The sequence below is a fragment of the Microtus pennsylvanicus genome, chromosome 1 (assembly GCF_037038515.1).
Source record: "Microtus pennsylvanicus isolate mMicPen1 chromosome 1, mMicPen1.hap1, whole genome shotgun sequence".
Classification (NCBI taxonomy): Eukaryota; Metazoa; Chordata; class Mammalia; order Rodentia; family Cricetidae; genus Microtus; species Microtus pennsylvanicus.
The window spans coordinates 206,972,483-206,996,737 of record NC_134579.1 but is presented as its reverse complement, the minus strand read 5'-3'; the positions used below and the strand labels follow the sequence as shown (position 1 = coordinate 206,996,737).

Below are 24,255 nucleotides of genomic sequence, written 5' to 3'. Positions count from 1 at the left end.
ACAAAAGAATTTCCTAAGTATCTGCTGAGGGTCGCCTGAGGGGATGAGTCTCCAGACAGAGGGCCTTGAGCTGAGGCAGAGGGCTGTGTCCAGTCTCCTCAGGACGCCAGCAGCTGACTTTCTGCCTTCAATTTACACGTCCAAGGAGATCTTGCCACAGCAGGCTTTTCCCATTAAAAACTTGTGACTTCTTCCCTGCCGTGTTGTCATTTTCCTCCCATTTCAAATTCCACTTCATTTCGGTGGGCAAGCTGAATGTAACACATTCTGAGCCACATTCTCTCACAGACTCCACCCGTTTATTTCAGCCACTTTTCCTCTCTTTCTTTTTTTTCTTTTCTTTCTTTCTTTCTTTCTTTTTTTCTTTTTTTCTTTTTGTTCTACCAAAAGTGTGCAGTGATGTGAGATCCAACACGGCAGACAATAAAGTACTTATCAAAGCGCGATTGTGGGATATCATACACTTTTATAAATATACCCCAATTTAGAGGGCCATGCAATCATTGTCATTTTTTTTTAACTTGGCACAACAATAGATGTGTGCTTAGTTTCCATGGATTCTTTTGCTTTGAAACTCAGTGTAATCTTCTGCTTCTCCCCAAAATAAAATTCTCTGTGATGAGTTGCATTATAAAATGATGACTCCAGCAAACTGAAAACAGTACAGAAACAGAGGAGATGTGTTTGTTTTGTTTGTTGGTAAATTTTAGCGCTAACACAAATCGTCAAACACTAGATTTCCAAGAAGCACCAGGTATTATTTTATCAGAGGAAATCAGAGGATCAGGAAACAGACACACAAACAAACAAAGTATGAAAAGAAAGTCCCCTTTGGTGCCTATGACTGTCAGCGTTTAAAACAAGGCCGAAGACTCTCCGCAGTCTGCTTGTGGGGAAAATTCTCTTTCAAGTTCGCATTACATAACCTGCATTTTCTTCTTATTTGACTCGTCAGAAGAAACACATCTTCAGTTTTTTCCATACACAGAATTCTATGGGACAAAATTAAAGACTGCTTTTACATGTTTGTAGCTTCTGAATGCCATTAAGTCAGAGATGGAGTTTATGGTCACATTTGTGTTCGTCGGCTCCCCCTAGTGTTCTTCAGGGGAACTTGCAAGTTAATAAAGGAAATTCTCCCCAGGGTCTATGAACTCTGTAGAACTCCCCTGCCCCATAATCTAATGTACATCTTAATGGCATTTCCAGTTCAAACCTGGATGTGGAGTCATATTTTAGATGTTCAAATTTACAATTAATGTTAGTTTTCAATTCACATCTGTGAATTGAATCACTTTGTAGATCTGCTAGTTTATTATGAAAAATGTACAACTTCAGGTAAACTATTTTTATATTAGTTTCAAGCCTATGGTTAGGTCTATGCATGATGAAATTTTAAATACTCTGTGGCATACTTAAAAGTTGTATAGTATAAAATTAAATGATTATTATGTAAGTAATAAAACCAGAAGGAAACCTCTTTATACAGAATTAGTAAATCTAGGTATATTTAATTCAGCATTATTTGACGTATAATATATATTATAAATAGTAATATGATGTACTATAAATAATAATACTTCTTGATAAAGCAATTATTTTGTTCATTAGTATTTATAAATTCATACTTGTATTTAAGTATGCTTTTCTGGCAAACATGAACTAGTTAATAAATTACTTAACTAGAAATCAGTCCTTTTTAAAGCTTTAAAATAATTTTGAAGTCATGGTTTACTCTGTAAAAGCTTCAAGCATCATGCGATATATATGCACCCGCCACTACCATCCCCCAACTTTCCTTAGTGCCCCTCACCCCATCCCTCCCCACCTTCATGCCTTTTTTTTATTCGTTGTGGTTATTGATAACCTCTTGAGTCCAACTAGTGCTGTCTCTGTGTTCGTAAGTGTGTGACCACATACTGGAGCATGAGCAAACTGTCAGCTGCCATCCATAAAGGAGAGTGAGTCCCTCCCTTTCAGGAGCCATCAGGGTCAATAGCTCCTCAGCTCAGGGTGGGGCCTCAGGTCCCTCCGAGCTGGAATTTTGACTGGCTTGATTTTTTTAAATTGATTTTTATTGAGCTTTGCGTTTTTCTCTGCTCCCCTCCCTGCCTAACCCCTCCCTCTTTAACCCTCCCCCAAGGTCCCCATGCTCCCAATTTACTCAGGAGATCTTGTCTTTTTCTACTTTCTACTTCCCATGTAGTCTATGTAAGTCTCTCTTAGCATCCTTATTGTTGTCTAAGTTTTCTGGGAATGTGGTTTGTAGGCTGGTTTTCTTTGCTTTATGATTAAAAACCAGCTATGAGTGAGTACATGTGATAATTGTCTTTCTGTGTCTGGGCTACCTCACTCAAAATAACGTTTTCTAGCTCCATCCATTTTCCTGCGAAATTCGAGATGTCATTATTTTTCTTCTGCTGTGTAGTACTCCATTGTGTAAATGTACCACATTTTCCTTATCCATTCTTCAGTCGAGGGGCATTTAGGTTATTTCCAGGTACTGGCTATGACAAACAAAGCTGCTATGAACATAGTTAAGCACATGTCCTTGTGGCACAATTGAGCATCCTTTGGATATATACCCAAAAGTGGTATTACTGTGTCTTGAGGAAGGATGTTTCCTAATTTTCTGAGAAATCAGACTGGCTTGAACTTGCGCAGGTCATGAGAGCTGCAGCGAGGTGATAAATACATCAGCATGTCATGTTCAGAAGTGGGCACCCCACAGCTTTCATCCCGTATATCAGTGATCACCTTCTCTCTGTCCTCTTTAGCGAAGTTTCCTGGTCCTTGGATGGTGGGACGTTGAGACAGATTCCCCTATACAGCAGAGAACTCAGAATAATTTCTACTCTTCACTTAGACCAGTTGTGAATCTCCGCACGAGCCATGACCCACTGAAAAGAGAAGCGTCCCTATAAAGTTGAGAGCAGCCCAGATCTACAAGCATAAGCGTAAAATATGTAGAATGCAGTTTGACAGCATGTCCATTTAGCAGAAACAACAGGAGATTTTTCTGATAGGGTGTGGGATCTCCAGCCAGGGGCTTTGGATAACTTTTATAGTAATGGACACAAGATCCCACCTGTGGAGTGGGCACAATCAGAAAGCACTTTGTTAACCTCAGAACGTCTGTCATGCCACGTCACACCAGTGGACACTTCCAGCCAGCGGGCCATTCTTGTAGCAGGCCCTGCTCATCACTGGATAAGAGCGTTGCTGTCTTGTCTCATTGGCAGCCTTCTCAGCACCTGGTGGTGCTGTGTAAGTGAGCCAGGAGAGAGAGGTAGGGAGATTTCTCTACGTCCGGTAACCAAGTCAGTGGTGTCTTCAGAAATAAGGTCTTGCCATCTATTTATGGTGGACACACAAAACAGTGGCTGAAACATGATTGACAAAAACTCAGAGAGAGAAATTGGGGTTCAACTTAAAGATCCTAAAAACAAACTACCTCACTCCGAAAAGGCGATGCTGCCTCCAGGAATCTCAGAATAAGACTGTGCCTGAGAGCTGTCTTCTCCCATTTTATAATCCTCTCTATTTAAGGCATGTGCCACTACCACCTGGTCTCTATAGCAAGCTAGTGTGTCTACTGGGTTTGAATGTGTGTGTGTTATTGCTGCCTGGTCTATAAGGCTGGTCAGTGTGGCTGTTTTACTTTTCTGATCGTCAGGCAAGCTTTCTTTATTAAAATACAAGTGAAATGTCACTACAAGTGGCCTGAGGAGGTAGGTTATGCCTGAGACTGAGATTTTCATTTCATAACCCATGCCTTCTGGGAGCAGCATCGTCAACCTATGCAGGGTACTTCTGTTCAAACTTCTCTCTCTCTCTCTCTCTCTCTCTCTCTCTCTCTCTCTCTCTCTCTCTCTCTCTCTCTCTCCTCTCTCTCTCTCTCTCTCTCTCTCTCTCTCTCTCTCTCTCTCTCTCTCTCTCTGTGTGTGTGTGTGTGCACATGTGTGTAAATATATACTACAAACTAGTTGATTTCCATATGGCTAAATCATGTATCCTTAGTTTCAGCTAATCCAACCTCCTATTTTCTCATCTCCCCAAAACCTCTATTCCAATTTAACCCTTTAACCCTGAGGCTCTTCCATCTCTCCTTCTGAGTCTCCTGTGTTGTATTACCCCTCAAATTGAATTGGGTGGGTGGTGTGTGGAAGATCATAGGTTCCTATGCAGCTTTCCCATGCACCCTTCATTTTAGTTTATCCTTCCCCCAATACCGCATTTCCTTGTTTCGCATCCCCTCGGTGCTTGCTTTCTTCCCAGTGTCCTCCCCCTCTACATCCCTGGTACCCATCCTTTACTATCCCCCATCCTGTGGGTGTCTGCCTTCAGTCGCCCCCTTCTTGTTTCCTGGCTTCTAAATGAAGTACAGGTTAAATATATAAAGCCCAGTATTCCGAGGTGGGACCTGCATCTGCAAGCCAGCTGCCCGTGTCTGTCTTCCTGAGCCTGGTGAGCTCACTCAGCATCATTTATTTTTTCCCACTTCCATCCGTTTCTGCACAGACTTCTTAATTTCTAAGAGTTAGTCCTGCTTTTGCTGCTTGTCTTTGCCAAGCCGAAAGGACGATGTGAAGAAAATAGCAAACACGGTCAAGGTCTCAGGCAGACAATGTTACGGCTGCTGTTGGTAATGTTTTCAGTGACAGAGCTGAGCGCTCTCCAACCATAAAGGATCCTCACTTAGGGGATGTGGTTTTCTTCGCCTTTGGTTTTGGGGGCTCATTGCTGTATTGTTTCTGTGTTTCCTCTTCTAGTCATTTAAGCACTTCAGAGTTCAGTATGAGATCAAAAGGAAACAGGTGGAACATCTGATACAGCCACTGCACAGAGACGGCAAACTGTCGCTTGACCAGGCTTTGGTGAAACAGTGTTGGGAGAGAGTGTCCTCCAGGGTAAGTCAGTTTCCTCTGGATGTGTGCGTCTCAGCCAAGCTCCGCTTCATTGTCTTTCTCACGGTGATTGCATCAGGGTCTGTTCCCTTTGGCTGAGGCTGGAAAGGGTTAAATGTGGGAGCACATTTGCCCTCTGGTCAGGCTTCCCTGTGCATTGCTGGACGTGCTTGCTATAGCAGCTACTGCCCTGCTTCCCTATCCCAGACAAGACTGCCATCAGCCAGGGAACAGACAGAAGTCCTGAAAGACCTTTCTGCTGGTACAGGAGATTTTAGTGGGATTCTCACATCTGGTGAATTAATGCTGCAACCTCTGGGCTTGTCGGCAGGCCTGGTCACTTTCACTCAGTGTGACTTTTATCACACCGAAACCAGTAGTCACTAGGTTCTTCCCATAGACAAAAGTCACTTACATGTTCTAGCAAGGCCCTTCTGTGTCTAACATTATTTTGTCTCCTCAAAATTTACTGCAACTTTAGTTCCCTCTCTTGCTCAGAGTGTCAGGCTATGGAAATACTTCCTTTCACCATATTTATTGAATTAGCCTGGGTTTTTTTTTTATTTAATCAACCTTGCTTTCTCTCTCTCTCCCCCTCCCCTCATTCTCATGTATATGAGTGTGTACATGAGCATATCCGTGTGTGCAAGCACAATCACACACACACACACACACACACACACACACACACACACACACACACACACACTCATGCAGTTGCATGCATAGCCGTGTGCAATTCTCACAGAACTAGAGGTTTTAAATCTGATGAGGGATGGCCTGGGGACCCACCTGTCCCTTCTTCCTCAGAGCTAGGATTGGTTACAAGCACAAGGTATTTTGTGTGGGTTCCAGGAATCAAACTCAGGTCTTGATGCTTGTGGGGTGAGCACCTCCCTTCTTGGAGTTCTCTTCCCAGACCCTCTATGAGTCTTCTGTGGATTTTCAAGTTTTAGGGAAATTTTCTGGAATTATTTTCTATAGCAGAGACATTTTATTCTCCTGTTTCAGCTCTTTGATTGGCATATACAGCTGGACAAATCTCTCCCTGCACCTCTGGGCACTATAGGTGCCTGGCTATACAGGGCAGAGGTGGCCCTGAGAGAAGAGATCACCATTCAGCAGGTCCATGAAGAAACAGCAAAGACGATACAGCGGAAGCTTGAACAGCATAAGGTAAAATTCCGCCTAGGAACTGTCTTAGTTACTTTTCTATTGCCATGAAAAGACCCTGGATAAGGCATGAGACAAAAGGACGGATTTAATATGGGTGTTGACAGCTCCAGGTAGTTAGAGTCAAGACCATCACAAGGGGAGACACGGCAGCAGGAGGACAGGCATGAAGCTGGGACAGTTGCTGGGAGCTCACATCTAATCCACAAGCAGCATTCAAGAGAGAACTAACTGGGAAATCTCCAAATCCTCCCCAGCGACACACGCCATCCAACAAAGCCACACCTCCTAATCCTTTTCAAACAGTTCCACTAACTAGGGGCCAAGTATTCAAACATGTGGTCCCTGTAGGGACCATGCTTATTCAAGCTACCACAGAAACCTTTCCAGGATGGTCACATCTTGGAGTCCCCAGAGATGCAGCCTCATGAGAAGGCACACAGGTGTGCCCCTCTGAACATCCACCCTCCATAGTTCACGATCTTCCTCCCAGAAGGTGCCAGAAGCAGTAGTTTTCTTGCCCGTACTCATTACTGACGATTTCAGTACATTGATTTCATAAAATACCTTCCAATAACTCTGGGGTAGGTTTTCATATCTTCAGCCATAATTATTTCTGTGACTATAGGCTATGTTTTTTTATTTTAAAAAGATAAGCTTCTCGATGATATGAGTTTATGTACTAATATGATTGGCCATTGATTCTATACCTCATCTCTGTATTCTTTCTCAAAGAATGACAAACAAAACTTCCAGTTCTGATTCTTTAGTTGTGCGTGGGGAATAAAGGCCTTGGGATACAGTTGAGGACTTTGGTGACCTGTGTGTGATTAGTGTGTGACTGTTCTCAAATATTTTATAACACTACAGGCCTAAATCACTAAGAATGCTATTTTTAATAGACCAAACATTAATGCAACCGTGTATTTTTCTTACCCCTTTTGTTCTGTGTTTCTGTTTTAGCATGTATATGAAAAACGAGCTGATATGTAGAGATTTCTCCTCCTGTTATTATCAAAAATATTTTTTCTGTCAACCGTTTGATGTGTTTTTGATTACCTGAGGGGAATACTATTTAAAAGATCAAAAGATTAAATACAATTTAAAAGATTTGAAAGATCAAAAACCAAATTCATGGCATCTTTGTGTCATGCACCTGAGACCCTGGCTTTGGAATTCCTGACACAGAGACGCTTGCCTTGCCGTTTGATCTCAGTAGACAGAGCCTGGACCAACTCATCTAGCAGCCTGGCACAGATGTGTAGCACCGTCACTCACCTCCACTTGCACTTTTGCCTTCAGACACTTCCAATTTCTTAACTTTTCTTAAAGTTTGAGGTCACCATGGTCTACAGAGCAGGTTCTAGGACAGCCAGGGCTACACAGAGAAGCCCTGACTAAAAAAATAAATGATGTGTGTGTATATATTTGTATTTCTGATGTTAGCAATTTGTATACAACGTTTGTAGGGCAAGGAATATCTATTCTAACTCCACATGGGCATCTTATCATTGACAAGTTACTCCTGAGGACTCAATAGCTGGTACTACCCAGGGAAAAGAAATAAATACCATGACAGCAACATCACCAAACAAAATCCAACGTGGCAGGACAATTGAAATCAGGCTTGAAGTCATAGGCTCCACAAGGATGGAGTTCTGGGCTTCATCTCTGGCCTTCCGTTGACCAAGGGGGATAAGGAAAATAACAGAAGAAACACAATAACAATACATTAAAGCAAACAAGTATTCCACTGTCTGCACAAAATACACAGTTCTTACTGTGAAGAGGTTAAGAGATAGTGTGTTCTGGAGCCATACTTGAGTGACCGTGACTTGGGGAGCTTGGATCTAGGTTGGCCCAGGTTCCATGCTCCAGTTTCACAGAGTTTTTATAGCAACCAGTACAAAGAGAGTTATAAATATAAACATTTTTTAAAAATGCCTTGATGGTAACATCAGAGAAACAAGTTAGAGAAAGATGAGGAAACTCTGCTACAGCCTCAAATACTTTCAAGTGACATTCTTAGTTTTGGGGTTGGTGGAAGCTACTTATCTGCAAATTGAAAAATTCTGAGATGGTTTTCTTTCTAAATCTGTGAACCGCAGAATATCCTGTAAAGAGGTGTCAAGAAATGGCCGTTCATAGAGTTAAAAGGGGGAGGGTCAAAGCGAGTCCAAGATAAGGTATTAATAATTACATCCTGGATCTACAGCATCCTGACCTCTCCACACCATGGCAGCTGTAATTAGTCAGTCAGTCTTTGCTCATATCTTCTCTCCAGGAACTCTCGTTCACAGGAACGACAGAGAGGAGATGGGAGAGATAATGGAGAATAAAAAAATACGAATGGAGTTAAATATGAGTAAAAGTAAAAGTAATGATCATCTTTGAAACAAAGAAAGGGAGAAAGAAGAGGGTTTAAGAAAAAACAGAATAGTATAAGTGGAAAAAGAAAAGAACTGGCTGCAAAAGTATGATCAAAAAATAAAGGCAATGTGGGAATAAAGTTGAGCTGGTGGGATGCTGAGTAACAAAAGTTGAGTGGCTTTTTTCAAGCAAGATGCTATAGAAAGAACACTAAAATGAATAAAAAGGAAAGTAAGCCTGTTTGTTTGTTTGTTTGTTTAATTTTTGTGTCTTTTTAAAGACAAAGGATTTTCAAAAATCCATTTTCCATCCCCTCTGATATTGGAACCTGCTAAGTTTGGGAAGAGGAGTCGTGAGTCATGGCTTGAACATGATCCTGTCAGGAGTCAGTGGTCACCTCCAGGCTGATTTTATTTAGGAGCTTTCTTTCTTTGTGTCCTGGGAACTGTGCTGGCCCATATGACCTCCATGACCTGTATCCTGGGAAGGTTTCCACTCACTCCAGAATGCCCCATCCTGTAAACATGCAGAAAGCACGCATCCAAGCCAAAGGGGCATCACCAAGCGCATCAGAGAGCAGGATAATAAACAAAACAGGACACAGCTCTCCAATGGAGGCCATAAAGTATCTTGTCTCTGGGTTTTAGGGTTTTCAAGTCCTGCCCATAATCACCCGCTGGGAAAATGAAGCAATTGTTCAGAGTTCAGTCATCCTAAGCACCAAATAACATATTAGTGAGGCAGTGGCATATCCTGCCTGCCTCAGCTTGGAGCCCTCAACCTTCACAGCAATCACCCAGAAACAATGAAGGTAACAGCCCTGATCACCGAGTCCTCTCTGGCCCAAGCTCGTTGAGACCCACGCTTCTCAGTCACTCTGTGCTTACGCACATTCTGCTCTGTGAACGCCTGTTGTGGCATCTCCCATCCAGCCACTGGAACACGATGTGCCCAGCCTCCAAGGTTGTGCCTTGATTTCAGGTCTGAGTGGGTAACTCAGTTCCAATATGCCTCCTCTCATATCTTGTGAACCTGGCTGTAGCCCCCAGGTGTAGGTAGTGTCAAAATGGCTCTGCTTTCTGATGTCACACCAGACCCCACATTGACGTTGAAGCTTGAGAGGCCCATCCACCGCTCGTGCATCTAGGACTGGCAACCCTATCAGGCCTACACTGTGGTTGAGGCTTTGTCTGCTGCCACAAACCACACAGCTGGGACTAGAGCTGGGGGCCACTTTCTCTGTCGTCTTTCCATTACTCTCTGCCTTGGGCTGTCCCCTTGACTCCTTTCTTGTTTTTTGGGGTCTTTCTCCATTTTACTCTTTGGAATATTGTGTTGTCCTGACTCTTCTCATTCCACCAATAAGCTTCTATTCCTCCACTTTACTCTGGAATTCCTATTTTCAATTTTTTCAGCAAAGCTTCCTTTTCCAAAGTGACTGCCCTGATTTATATTGTAGTCAACACTATCTAAGGCTTTGCTTCTTTCCATATCCCCACCAACTCTTGTTATGCTCCATGTTTATGATAATAGCTACACTCACAGGCAGGCAGTAATATCTCATTGTGGTTTGAATTTAGATTCCTATAATCACTCAGTATGTTGAACTTTTTTCAGCCATCTACCATCTACTTCTTTGTCTTTTTTTTTTTTTTTTGCCCAAGTCCTTTGTCATTTTTTTTTTTTTTTTTTTTTTTTTTTTTTTGGTTTTTCGAGACAGGGTTTCTCTGTGGCTTTGGAGCCTGTCCTGGAACTAGCTCTGTAGACCAGGCTGGTCTTGAACTCACAGAGATTCGCCTACCTCTGCCTCCCGAGTGCTGGGATTAAAGGCGTGCGCCACCATCGCCCGGCCAATTTTAACAGAGGTATTTGTTTCTTACTCTCTTTTGATTAAGTTCCTTGATTCTTTTTTATATTAGCCCCTGGTGGTGGGTGATCTTGACTGTCAACCTGATTGGCTTGAGAAGTACCTAGGGTGCTAGTAAAGTACACCAGGTGGAGGCTGGGAGGGCAAGCCAAATAAGATTAACTAAGGGGAGAAGCATCTCATTGACTATGGGCAGCTCCCTTTCCTGTAGGCATGTAGCCCAAGTGGAAGAAAAGGCGAAGTATGTTCTATGCTGTCTAGTGGGCATGCTGTGAGTTGCCTTCCATACCCTTCCCACTATGGAAGACAGGAGTCCCTAAATCTTCAAGTTAAATAAACCTCCTCTCCTTAACTAGATTTTATCTGGCAATTTGTCATAGAGAGAGTTTCTAAGCCCCCCTAACTCTGTAAATGACTGGCAAATACTTGTTTCTGGTCATCTCTGTTAGCGATTTTCCTTGTTCTACAGCCCTTTAGCCTGACACAATCCCACTTGCCTCCTTTTGCATTTGTTGTCTGTGCTTTGGGGGTTCTAGCAAACTACACCTAACGCCACTGGCCAGCCTGCCTGTGTTCCTTCATTCCTTCATTCATTCATTCCTCCCATCCTTTCTTCTTTCTTCTTGTTTTAGACAGTGTTTCACTATGTGGCCCTGGAGAGCCTAGAACTTGATAAATAGACCAGGCTAACCTCAAACTTACAGAGACAGAGATCTGCCTGTCTCTGCATCCTGAGGTCTGGGATTAAACATGCATGCCACTCTAAGCTTCTCACAGGGGTATTTTTGTTTATTTGGTTTTTGTCTTCTATAGTATTTGCTCCTTTATTTAAGTCTGTGTGAGCTGATTCTTGTACAAGCAGTGAAATAGAGGATCCATTATCATACTTTTCCAATTGTCAATGAGATAGATTGTCTTTCCAATAGTGTATTTTGGGTATTTTTGCCAAAAATGAATTGATCGTTTGTTCCTGGGCTCCCTGTCCTAATTCATGAGTGACTGTGTTCAGAAAACTTTTGATTTGCTTATTATCTCTCTCCACATTTCTCCCTGACACTATCAATTTGCACAAACAGACATGCAGAATTCCCTGTCATCTGCTTTTTCAAATTACAGTGTAACTCTGAGGTCTTTTCTATCTCTGCAAATACACACACAAGCACACACACACACACATACACACACACACACACGAGTCTGGATCTTCCTGTCTATGCCTCTGTCTCAGTAATTGTAGGGTTAGGCTGTAGAGGAGCCAAAGTTCAAGTCTCAGCTAAGTTCAAGACACATCACACATTCAGAATGAGAAGCCCTGGGCCCATTGCATCATGGGATACAAAGTACAAACAAATGGAAGAAAAGTTCTAAACAGGAGTACACAGAAACTACCATTCTCACAGATTAGTAAGTATGTGTCCCATGTAATAATTTCCTATAAAATAAGTAACAACTGAAAGTATTTTAACTTAATGTGTCTAACACAAAAGAAGTTACCTTAGAATTTTAAATGTGATGTAGAATGTGCATGAGTTGTGGGTCTGTGTGTGAGTAAAGAAGTTTCCATCAAAGGTTTCTTCCATGGTAGCTTTCCAGCGCTGGGGAGGGAAAAGCATATGGTAGGAGGTGGGGCCTCCAAATCGGAGGTATGACAAACACCACGTGACTGTTGTTTATGCACTAAAACCTTGAGCACAGAACAAATGCAAGTGTGTGCCATTTGCTAGAATGTTATAGAAGGTTCCACAGATGGTGGTAATTTTCCCACAGAATGACTTTTTTCAGTTGGATGATTCACATGGTCCTCTGTGCGTGTCACTGACTATATGAGCCATTCTGATGAGAGGAAGATGGATGATAGATAGATAGATAGATAGATAGATAGATAGATAGATAGATAGACAGACAGACAGGAGATAGATGAAAGATAGATTATTATTATGATAGATATAGGATAGATTATTATGATGATAGATATAGGATAGATTATTATGATAATAGATAGATAGTAGATAGATTATTATTATATAGATAAATAGAAGATAGATTATTATGATAGACATTATTATTATGATAGATTATTATGGTGATAGATATAGTAGATATATAGTTCGCAAAAGAGAAAGAGACAGAGAGATGAGAGAATCAGAAAGAGCATGCATGTGCCTATGCTGGCCATCCAACCACCTACCCAAATATGATAAACAAGATATAATGATCAGATAAGATGGAAATTAGGGAGATGCATAGGAATGGGTGATCATGAAGATGTGGATATAAAGCGAAGGGGGAAACAGACAATGAGAAAATTGAAGCAAGCAGAGGACAAGTCCAGGTGGATCACAGAATGATGGTTTTTATTGAGGCAGACCTCTCCATAGACCTGGTCACAGGCAGTTAGAGCAGCATGGTCATGGAGCATCATTGCAATTATGCCATCAATTCTAATTTATTCAGAGTATACTTATTAGGTACTTAACAGTAAAGTGAACTGTGAAGACAGGAAGTTTGGATCATTTTTCATTAAAATCCTAACTTTTCTCAGTAGCACACAATCCGTGTGTGATATAATCCAACTGGGCAGGCATATCAGACTTGGTAAGAGATCAGCCACCTGAGAAAAGCATGCCAGGGGAGTCTGTGTGCATAAACAGGATGTTTGAAAGCATTAGCTCGTCTTTTTAGTATGAAAAGGAATTCTGATTTCAAAAAACTTAAACATGTTATGGAAACCTAGAATGCTTAATTTTTTATGAACTCACCACATAAGAAAAAGTATATTTATATAACATGTTTTCTTCACTTACTATGTTGCCAGTGTACAAGTTAAGTATTTAAAAATGTATATTGCAGATAATTCTCCTTATAAACAGTTCTGTGGTGATTTCTTTTTACTATCTATTTTATTTTTATGCTTCTGTGTGTGTGTGTGTGTGTGTGTGTGTGTGTGTGTGTGTGTGTGTGTGTGTGTGTGCCTATGGAGGCCAGAAGAGGGCGGCAAATCCCATGAGCAACCCTGTTTTTTTATCGTATTTTTAAGTTAACTAATATGTATATTCTATCAGAGTACATTAATTATACAAAGTATAGCTCTGTAATTCTTCATATTGTCTAGAGAGCTTTATGCTCATTTCTCTAGAAAGAGAAAATATCCCTTGTAGGTGAGTATGGAGGATTCAGCCATGTTTCTGATGTGGGATGTCCTTTTATTTATGTGTTGCTTTTATTGATTAATGAATAAAGTTACTTTGACCTATGGCAGGGCGGCATATAGACAGGTTGCAAGAGATATATAGAGAGAGTAGGCAGAGTCAAGGAGATGTCATGTAGCTGCCAAAGGAAAAAGATGCCACTGAAACCTTACCAGTAGGCCACAGCCTTGTGGTGATAGACAGATAAATAGAAATGGCCCATTAGCTCAGGCTTCTTATTAACTAACTCTTACATCTTAAATTAACCCATTTCTATTAATCTGTGTATCATCACGAGGCTGTGGCCTACTGGTAAGTTTCCAGCTGCATATTTCTCCCTCAGCAGCCACATGGCGTTTTCTTGACTCTGCCTACTCTCTCTCTCTATTTATCTTCCAGCCTCACTATATTCTGCCCTGCCATAGGCCAAAGTGGCTTTATTCATTGACCAATAGAAGCAGCACATGTACAGAAGGACATCCCACATCATGTTTTAATCTAAGTAACTAATTTTACTGAACATTTAACAAAAGGATATGACATAACATTGCCACCCTCTTCTGTAGATAGATTTACTATGGGCAGGAAAAAAAATAAATGCATTACTCAAAGCCACATAATTGTCTGAAGTTCCAAGCTCCATTTAGTGCCCACAAAGTTGTTGACATGTTGCGTTTAACAGGAGTCATACTTTGTTGGCAAGGCAAGAATTTCAAGTACTAAGGAACCATGAGAATGTTGCAGGAGAGAGCTGCTTGTTTGCCCTGGTGCCCAGAACCAAAATAATCACACAGAAACTGTATTATTTAAATCACTACTGGCCCATTAGCTCTAGCTTCTTATTGGCTAACTCTTACATATTAATTTAACCCATCTCCATTAATCAGTGTATTGCCATGTGGCAGTTGTTTACCAGCAAAATTTTAGCATGTCTGACTCAGGTGGCGGCTCCATGGCATCTCTCTCCCTCTCTCTCTCTCTCTCTCTCTCTCTCTCTCTCTCTCTCTCTCTCTCTCTCTCTCTCCCTCCCTCTCTCTGCCTTCCTTCTCCCAGCATTCAGTTCAGTTTTCTTTGCCTACCTAAGTTCTGCCTTGCTATAGGTCCAACACAGTTTCTTTATTCATTAACCAGTAAAAGCAACACGTAGACAGAAGGACCTCCCACACCATGAGAATGGTATTCTATCTCCACCATCTCCTGAGACTCCTTGTACTATTAACCACTCAAGTAATTTTCTCTCCTTCTTGCGAGTTTCATTTCCTGATGGTGATTCCTGGCATGATAATTAGAATGTTCAACATCCCATAGATGATCCTCACACTACTTGATCTCTCAATACCTTCGCCTCTTCTCTGGTGATCCTGCACCATGCCTGACCACCACCACACTCTCCATTATCCTAGCTATCATCATCATCATCAGTAGCTGGAACTCTCCACAACTGCTTTGTCAAGCAATCCAGTCTCCAATCAAGAAAGTTTTCATCCACCTGGACCCCTTAATTCTTAACGCTATGACCATTTGACTCTATTGCCTTTAATTTTATTTCATCCTTTACCCTTTGTGTTGGTTCATAAAAGTCACTCACTGGGTTCATCCTCAATTCCATTGATCATGTCTCACCTTTTCTTTCTAGCCTGGTAAAAATATAACTCTGATTAAAAACAGTTTCTGCATAGACCATGCCCCCACACAGGCAGCTGATGAGGCTGGAGAACCCCCACGTTCCAACACAGTGACTAACCCAACTGGGCTCCCAAGGCTGTGTAACAGTCACAAGGCCTTTCCTAATTCCAAGCCCTCTCCATTTCTGGGACATTTATTTCATACCATGTCTCCTCAGCCTTCCACACCTCCTCCCTGTCCTCACTCTTAGCTGATGGCACTGCTTCCTGTTTCCCCAAGAAAAATAGAAGCAATCAGAAAAGAATTTCCGCAAGCTCCCACAAATACATCAACCCACCTACTTGCATCTGTGCCCAAATACTCCATCCTTACTTCTGCTGCTGTGGATGAACCATCTGTGCTCCCAACCAGGGCCAGTCACTCCATGAGCCTTAGATACTATTCTCCCCTTCCTTTGAAGGATACACAGTTACATTTCCCTGTTCCATTGTTTTATACATCCCTCTCCATCGGGTTCCCCATAACAACACACACACACACACACACACACACACACACACGTGTGTTCATAGACAGAGTTTTTTCCCTCCCATTTTAAGTCTTTTTCTTCACCCTACCTGCCTTATCAGCTATTGTGCAAATGCCCTAATTCTGTTTACACAAATACACTCTTAAGACTTTTCTGTGTCTCCTTTTTGAGTCCCATGTTTCCTCCGAAAACCACTATAATAAACCATCACTACTGCGTGACCCACGTCAAGTTGAACAAGATCGGCTTTCTCATCCACTGGCCAGCTCTTAGCCACCCTCATTCTTCATCCATTAGAGACTTTTTGTAAAGCACTTCCGTGTCCATGAAACTCTTCTTTCATTTGGCTTCCCACTCTTCTCCCTACTTACCTAGCTTTCTCTGTCTCTAGTCTTTCCTAGTTTTCAATAGACTTTTAGTGAGCACCTGCACAGCATTAAGTAGTGTTCAGAGTATTCATGATCTAGTTTTATTCATGAAGGGAGACACTGATCTGTTGTGATATGAGCGGCGGGGCTGTGTTCCTGGCACCCAGCTGCCCGCACAGCTAGCTAATACCCCGAAATAATTACACAGAAACTGTATTCTTTTAAACACTGCCTGGCCCATTAGTTCCAGCCTCTTATTGGCTAGCTCTTACATATTGATCTAACCCATTTCTAATAACCTGTATAACACCACAAGGTGGCTTACCAGGAAAGATCTTAACCTGCGTCTGTCTGGAGTGGGAGAATCATGGCTACTGCCTGACTCGTCTTCTTTCTCCCAGCATTCTGTTTTGTTTACTCCGCCTATCAAATTTTCTGTCCTATCAAAGGGCCAAGCAGTTTTCTTTATTACTTAGCAACAGATAAGATACAAGACCCACCTCCATCACTGATCCCTGACTTTCAGTGTCTTTAAAGGATGCAGATAAAGGTAGTAAATGTAGTAAATAAGCAAATAAAGATTTGGGGACAAAAAGGAGAGGGAATGTTGATGTTTTAATTTAAATAAGAGACTGGTGAAAATTCACAGAAATGATGGCCTCAGAGCCAAGTATAGTCCACCATGATATCTTTGCCCTGGGCATCCCTAAGGAGTTTTCTCTCTCCACTGATATTCTTTTTTCCCATCTTCTTCATCGTTTTTGGGCCCTCATTAACTTCCCTTACTCCACAATGTGGGATCCAGTTGTTTCTTTTGCTCCCTCTTGGTAACTGAAGGAGGTATGTTGATAATTCCCACAGCACTGTAGGTTTGCCAGTTTCTATACTGTTTGTTTATTATAGGCTTCCCCCATAATTTTGTATTGATTCTTTGTGAATTTCACATCATGTACTCCAATTCCACTCATTTCCTAGTCCTTTCATATCTGACCTCTACCCTTGTAACCTCCCCAAAAGAAAACAGAAAACTAAAATTTAAAAAAAAAAAGTCTTATCATGGAAGCTACAACATGCCACGGTGCATCCCACAGTCTACCCCTCTGTCTAACAAATTTTACTTGCAAATGTTCACTGTGATGAGCCTTTAGTCTGGTTTGAGGACCCTGGCTTTTACCGCACTATCAACAGTAGACTGAGATACCCCTCGGATATCCTGCTGTTGCCCTGAATCAAATAGATTCTGTAACCTGGGTTCTGCAGGACCCTTTCACCTGCTCCAACATCTCATAGATGGGATAGATGTTGGCACAGGCCAACTCAAAGCCCAGCATCTGGGCATGGGTGGTAGCTGAGTTGGCAGCTTCCCAGTTCTTCCACACCCATACCATCAGGGCCAGCTCTCCCACCTTACCCAGGCGAGTGGTGGGGCTAGCTCTTCAAATAGCAGCAACTGATGAGGGGTGGGGCCAGCTCTCCCACAGCCATGCCCAGGACCAACTAGTCTTATACTGCTTTATCAGTTTTTATATATTTTGACATTTACTATGTACATTCAGTCTCTGAATTAATACATCTTCTATTAATGTGGGACTCTGATTATCAATACATTCATTACTTATTGTAATTATTTATGGTACATATGAAATCTTCCTAATGTATTTTATAATCTAAAAATTCCAGCCTTCCTATTGTCCTAATGGGTAGATGTTATTCTCTTATTCTTAAAAAAGAAAAAAAAAACAACTTTCCCTTTCATTTTTTCTTCATCTACATACAAATATGCTCTTTTATCTCTCATGTAACTGCTTTTGCTTGTTCCTCTAACCTGACAATCTCAGGCCTTTATCATATAAAGTTATGTACTTTGTATTTATTCATAGCATATTTTATACCTGAATATTAATCATTTGACTATTTTCTTTTTGTCCTTTCCCTTTTTTTTTCTATTTGTAAAGAGAAGTTTTTGTCTGGTTTTACTTTTCTCCCAGGATTTCTTCCTATCTCTCTCTCCCTTTGTTCCTTTGGTTCTTTTAGGTTTCTTGAGACAAAGTCCCATCCTGTAGCTCAGGCTCAAACTCACAGCACTCCCAGGTCCTGGCATAGCAGGCAGCCATCACTGCACCCAACACAGCTTGTTTCCCCTCCTCTACAGCTTTCCCTCTACTGAGCTGAAGCTGTAAGTCACAGGGATGCTGTGGTCTTCCTAGAAGTTCAACCATAGGTATTTGACAATATAGAAAACCCACATTTGAACCATCTCTAATCACTAGGATTCCTTCCAACTTACAAACTAACGTTCATTATAGAATGGCTGGCATTTTCCTGGCTCTGTGTTTCCCTGGCTGTCACTCTTGGTAGCTAGTCCCTTACCTTGGTGACTATTACCCGTCCCTTGCTCCTGCATGCTCTCTGAATCTGGCCTTAGCCTTTCTGTAAGAGATTCCAACCCCATCAAGGAAATCCATTTCTAGTGTCTCATCTTGTTTATGTCTCAAAGTCCAGCATCCTACATTCTGTGTTGATGCCTGCTCTGGACCGTCTGAAATTTTATTTTGTTTTTTACTTATAGTTGTGATCCCATTGTGGGACATATTTTGCTAAGAATGAGAGACCTAAACAGTTGCATTGCTTGTAAACCCAGTGAAATTAACGTAGTATGTTGTTCCTACTATCCAGATGTTTTGCAGTGATAGGGCACACTTCTTAGGAACAAGTAGTATATGGTAGCTGTAGAAATTCCTTTGCAAGTCTGTGACATGTTTGTATTTGCTTTATTTTGTCAAGAATTTTCTTACTGTATTAAAGTATTTAATACTTAAGTATTAAAACTGTCAGTTCTACTAAATGAGAGGTAACTGTGAAGGTAAGAATTCCTCTGAAGTCACTTGAGGGCAGTTTCAGCCAAGATCATATGCTCTTGGAGGTGTGTCGGCACGCTGGAAAGCTGGGAGAATGCCACAGGGTTCACCAACGACAGCTGTTCTGAAAACAGCCCTGTCTCCTCTTTCCTCTGGGGGTCAAAAATCCCACCATCTGGTGTGAATGACTTGTGAATGTGTGTGTGTGTGTGTGTGTGTGTGTGTGAGAGAGAGAGAGAGAGAGAGAGAGAGAGAGAGAGAGAGAGAGAGAGCTTGGACTGGCAGCAAAGATGTGCTTTTTTTATACATAAGTGTGTGGCTGGTAAAATACACAATAGACAAATCAAGATTCATATTAACCTAAAGAACGGGAAAGCCACTGTATAAAGTTGAGGAACAACGTTGATAAGCATTGCATTTGATCTCTTCTCCGGTGATTACCTGGAGGCCACCTGGAGGTTGTTTCCCGTACTTTTGAAAAATTTTTCTTGCCAGACCATATTTTCAAAGTCTATTGTAACTGGCAAATGGTATTTAAGGTAGACTTCACAAATTCCAGCTGAAAATAACAGTAGGGAAGCTAAGCCCTGTTAGCATGAAGGGGTTAAGTTTGCTGTGTTTAGTTTTTAGGGGGGGGGAATCAAACAATCAAAGAATTCCCCCCCACCCCCGCATCTCCAAACCCCAGGCAAAACACTGAGATGTTTGTTTCTAGCGGTGACCACACAGCCTTGGGTCTTACACCTTTAAGAGGTCTGAATGCATTGCTGGGCAAGTGTCATGTGTGTTTAAAAGATACGGGGATGGTTAGACACAGCTCCAGCAGAGTGGCTTCTCCACAGTCACGGACTGCCGTTCCAGGTAAAAGCCTGTGACAGGCGCCGGCTGCCTGAGAACGTGGTGGCAGGAACAAATTGTTGAATACATTGGCTCATCAGCAGAGCCGGAAAATTATGCTTCTCAGTCTCTTGGGAACATGTTTCCTCATTTAAAAAAAAAAATTTTCTAATTGTGTATTAGGATCTGCTTCAAAACACAGATGCCCACAAAAGAGCGTTCCATGAAATCTACCAGACCAGATCTGTCAATGGGATCCCGATGCCTCCTGATCAGCTAGAGGACATGGCCGAGAGGTAAGAGAGCGTCCTCTTTTATCTGAGGGCTCTTTAAAAAACAAAAACGCTAGATGGATGCCTTCGTATTCTTTTTCTCACATTTTTCTCTTCCAAAATGAATTGTTATAATTTTAACAGGGATGCTTACATTTGGTAAATGCAAAGTGGGTTCCCACACAGACGCTACGAGTGCCAACATGCTAATATATTATTAACTGCAGAGAGTGAGTTGGAACGTTCCCACAGCTTGCAGATCAGAGAAACGCTTTCTTCATCATAGGCTGTGTTTTTATTCAATACTGTAAGGAACATTATGTAACATTGCAAAAACAGCTTATAAAAGAAACAGATGAGAGATGTGTTAGCAGAGGAGAGAGCTAAACCAAGGACTTCAATCAATCCTGTTTTCCCTTGAAGCCCGAGCTAAGAAAGGAATCGAATGCCCTGACCGTGAGCAGCGAGAGTTTAGGAGGCGGCGGTGTAACAGGTTCGGCTAGCCTCCCCCAGTTACTATTAGTTACATCCTGTGAATTCTCCCTGTCTCTTCCTAGGTTTCATTTTGTGTCCTCCACATCCGAGCTGCACTTAATGAAAATGGAGTTTCTGGAACTGAAGTACCGTCTGCTGTCCCTGCTGGTCCTCGCCGAGTCGAAACTGAAGTCTTGGATCATCAAGTATGGAAGGCGAGAGTCCGTGGAGCTACTGCTGCAAAGCTATATCGTGAGTCTCTCGCACCCAGACAGAGTCCCACCTTGAATTTAAAGTGTGAAACACCGCTTTGTCCAGCGGGTGGGAGTGGAGGTGTGGAGCTTTTCACAAACACCTGGAAAGATCGGCTTGGTTGCTTTGGAATTTGTTGTTGCAAATTCTGACTTTGGGAGGGTTCCCAACAATAACCGTCCCCCAAACCTAGGGATGGAGCTTTATTACTGACGAAAAGGGTTGTGTGTGTGTGTGTGTGTGTGTGTGTGTGTGTGTGTGTACTCACATGCCTTTACTTAAAACCCCATTAGTTCTTTAAGACTGCATTACTATATTATCCTCCAGCCTTCTGTGCTCCCAATGGGAGAAAATGTCTGCATGGGGATTGTCCACATGTTAGATTTGCTGCATGAGTCTCTTCCCAGGACTTATGCCTGTGTGTACCCAGGCAATAGGGGAATTTTGTCTACAAATCTCTGTACAAATTGAACTTTTAAAGAGTACTCATGTTCTGGTCTAGATAATCCCAACTCTATCTAGAACAACAGCCCAAATTTATTGAAAGAATGTGGCTGTCCCTTTTACATACAGTTAATAAACTATGTTTAATAAAGTCCATTTATTTCCCCTTAGTCTGCTAATCATACCCCTACACAAATTCTTTGCAACCTTTGATGGAAAGTATTCATGTTAGCACTGCATCTCTGTCCTGTCCTCTGACGTTTGTTCAAGCACAGATTCCAGATTACGAATCACTAAACTCCTAACGTCACAGTGAGCTGCAGAGAATATGCTTTAACTCATACTAAAGTCGTCTCCTTTGCCAGACTCTTGGAAACATCATCAGCTTTCTTATATTTTCATTTTGTCCTTTAATTGATATGTGAGCTACATGTGAATTTGAAACAAACCAAAAAGATTTTTTATTTTTAACGAGGTGGTTAGTCCTTCTCTCTAGATCCACTAAAATGGTCTAGAAAACATTTGTTTCCAAAACTGAACTCTGTTAGGATGTTTTTCTTTATTCATTTGTAGCTATTTTGGTAAGGAAAGGAAATCCATTTTTAAAATTCTAGTAAATGCTTCAGTCTCATAAATATTAAATGGAGGAATAAATTCGTATCTTCAGCTTTAGTCATGGCAAACAATGCACTCTGTGCCCAGGAGTTAATTACATGGGCTCCATCCTTTGTTCCAGCTATTTACGAACAGCCAATCAGGTTTGGGTACCTAATAGGGCTGCCTTACCAGGTCGATGTTCCAAAACAATGATATTAATAATTCTCCTCAAGCTTCTCGAGAGATATATAAATAGAGAGTTGATGTTCACGACAAAAAGTCAGTACTTCCTGCCCACTCCGTAGAGTTCACTGAAAGGCTAATTTCAAACTGCTCTGCACATTTCTCCTCTGTGTGAGATGGACAATCACCCTACATCCCAGCAGCTTCCACTGTGGGTGTACTGTATCCTAGTGAAGAGGCCCTAGTTAAAGCATCCATAAGTGGTTTTCGGGTCCTTTTGGTTGAATAATTCCAATGACTGTGTGTCTTTTAGCGCTTCCCTTTCTCCCTCAAGGAAGACCCTGCCAGCTAAGTGTTTTTGCATACAGTAAAACATTGATACAGCAGTGTGCAGCTGGCTCGGGTGTTTCTGTGTCCCAATCCTGTGCTCACGGTGACACACATGGGAAGAAACTGGAGTCCGAATTGGAGTCTAGATATTTCCAAATCAGAAACCTTTCTTGGCAGGCAGGTGCCAATAACACTCTCTAAATACATAACCTGTGAAAAAGCCAACTTCAAGACCAAAGTTATTGATGTTTATTGAATTGTAGTGAATTAAAGAATTTTGCTTCATAAATATTAGTTCTTTGTAATATGTTTCAAATTGAGCGATGTTTTGCTCTTGCACACTATGGTAGTTTGACTGCCCCTCTTGCTTGTTTGTGGCCATGGCAACATGGTTGAAAGCTGAGGGGGACTGAAATGCTGTCATGGGGACCTGTGTCCTAGTCATTCATGACCCCCAGGACTCTGGAATGACTGACGTTTTTATGATGTTGTCTTTCCTGAGTGTTTCCCGTTTTATCATGATGGTAGTGGTGGTGGTAAAATCAGAGATTCTGGACTGGAGAGATAGATCATCTATAAAAGGCGAGGCTCACCACCCACAATAAAGCAATTCTTCGACAGGGTAGACTTCCTACACTTCTTCCTTCTGTGCCACGCCCCGCAAAGAGTCCCTCATCCTTTTAGAGTTTTAAGGAAAATCATTCATTTCAGAACAGCTCATTTCAAAAAGTATAAAGATTTTCACTGAACTGTAGGGACAATTGTTGGCATCTAATTCTTTCCTTCCTTACTTAAAAAATAAACGTGGTGCGTTATTGTGTTTTCTAATAAGCAAAATGATACTGAAGCTACGAAGAGTCATTGTTCTTGGTGTCAGTTCCCAGTGAGACATGAATCACATGCAAAAGAAAAAGGAAACACGTGTTTTAGGGTTGGAGAATTATGGACTATGCTTCCTAGCTGGGGTATAAGCCAATGAGTACTTTAAATCCTTGAAAAATACACTCATGCTAATTGTGAAAAAATTAGACCATGTGGGTCGTTAAGGTGGTTCAGCAGATAAACTCTTGCCAGAGAGCCTTCTAACCTGAGTAAGTCAGGGATCCACATGGCTGGGGGGAAGGGAAGAGAAGCAACTCCCTCAAATTGTCCCCTGGCTCTCGCAAATACACCACGGCACACATTTGATGACAGACAAAACATACAGACAAATAAATAAATAAATATAATAATAGTTTTTTTAATATTTAAAATTTTAAATTAAAATTCAAACATTGAATATTTAAAAGTTAGAACATTTGTTATTGATCAGGGATTACAGATACATTGATTTCAGAATTGTTTACAGTGATCTTGCTAATTAACATGTAATGTCCATTTTTGCTATGTAAATGTAATATACCATTTCTAGTCTTCATATGAAAAAAAGATTGTGGAAATTGCAAAATTCAACATAAATAACATGACTAACATGACTATTTTTATCTTACAATTGACAACATTTTTTAATGTAAATTATCAACCTTGATTAAATTTTATAGGATTTATGATTATCTTGCCTAGCTCTCTCTCAGGGAAATTAATGAATTTTTAATTTAGTATGTTTATATTTTGAAGGCAGAAAAATATTCTTACTCCCAATGTTTGGCTTCAAAGTCATAAGTGTTACTTCAACTTTTCTTATCATTTGTGCTAATAGTGCATTTGATTCAGAAACCCAGTTTTCACCAGATATTTACTAAAGCATATGAACCTTGTCATTTTTACTTAAAATGTGTATTTTCCTGAGAGGTAGTCTAGCACAGTGAAAGGGAGCCCCAGCAGGGCCTCCTCTGAAAATGGCTTTCCCAGACAAACGTGTCCCAATGGCACGTGTCCGTAGTTAGCAAAAAAAAGGGGGGGGGGTCCAAATTACAAAGGCCAATAAAAGTCTGAAATAACAAATGGGATTTACTTTAAAAATTAGTTGTGTAACTATTC

The 24,255-nt window shown here is 41.3% G+C and overlaps 1 protein-coding gene across 1 annotated transcript in view; it reads left to right on the top strand.

The window, feature by feature from the left end:
* Positions 1-24,255, top strand: part of Syne1 (spectrin repeat containing nuclear envelope protein 1) — a 471,659-nt gene that overhangs the window by 127,867 nt on the left and 319,537 nt on the right. Inside the window, exons 13-16 of the mRNA XM_075949874.1 lie at positions 4,773-4,910; positions 5,919-6,083; positions 19,907-20,019; positions 20,553-20,721. Coding sequence (XP_075805989.1) covers positions 4,773-4,910; positions 5,919-6,083; positions 19,907-20,019; positions 20,553-20,721 — 585 coding nt within the window. The remainder of the gene's footprint in view (positions 1-4,772; positions 4,911-5,918; positions 6,084-19,906; positions 20,020-20,552; positions 20,722-24,255) is intronic.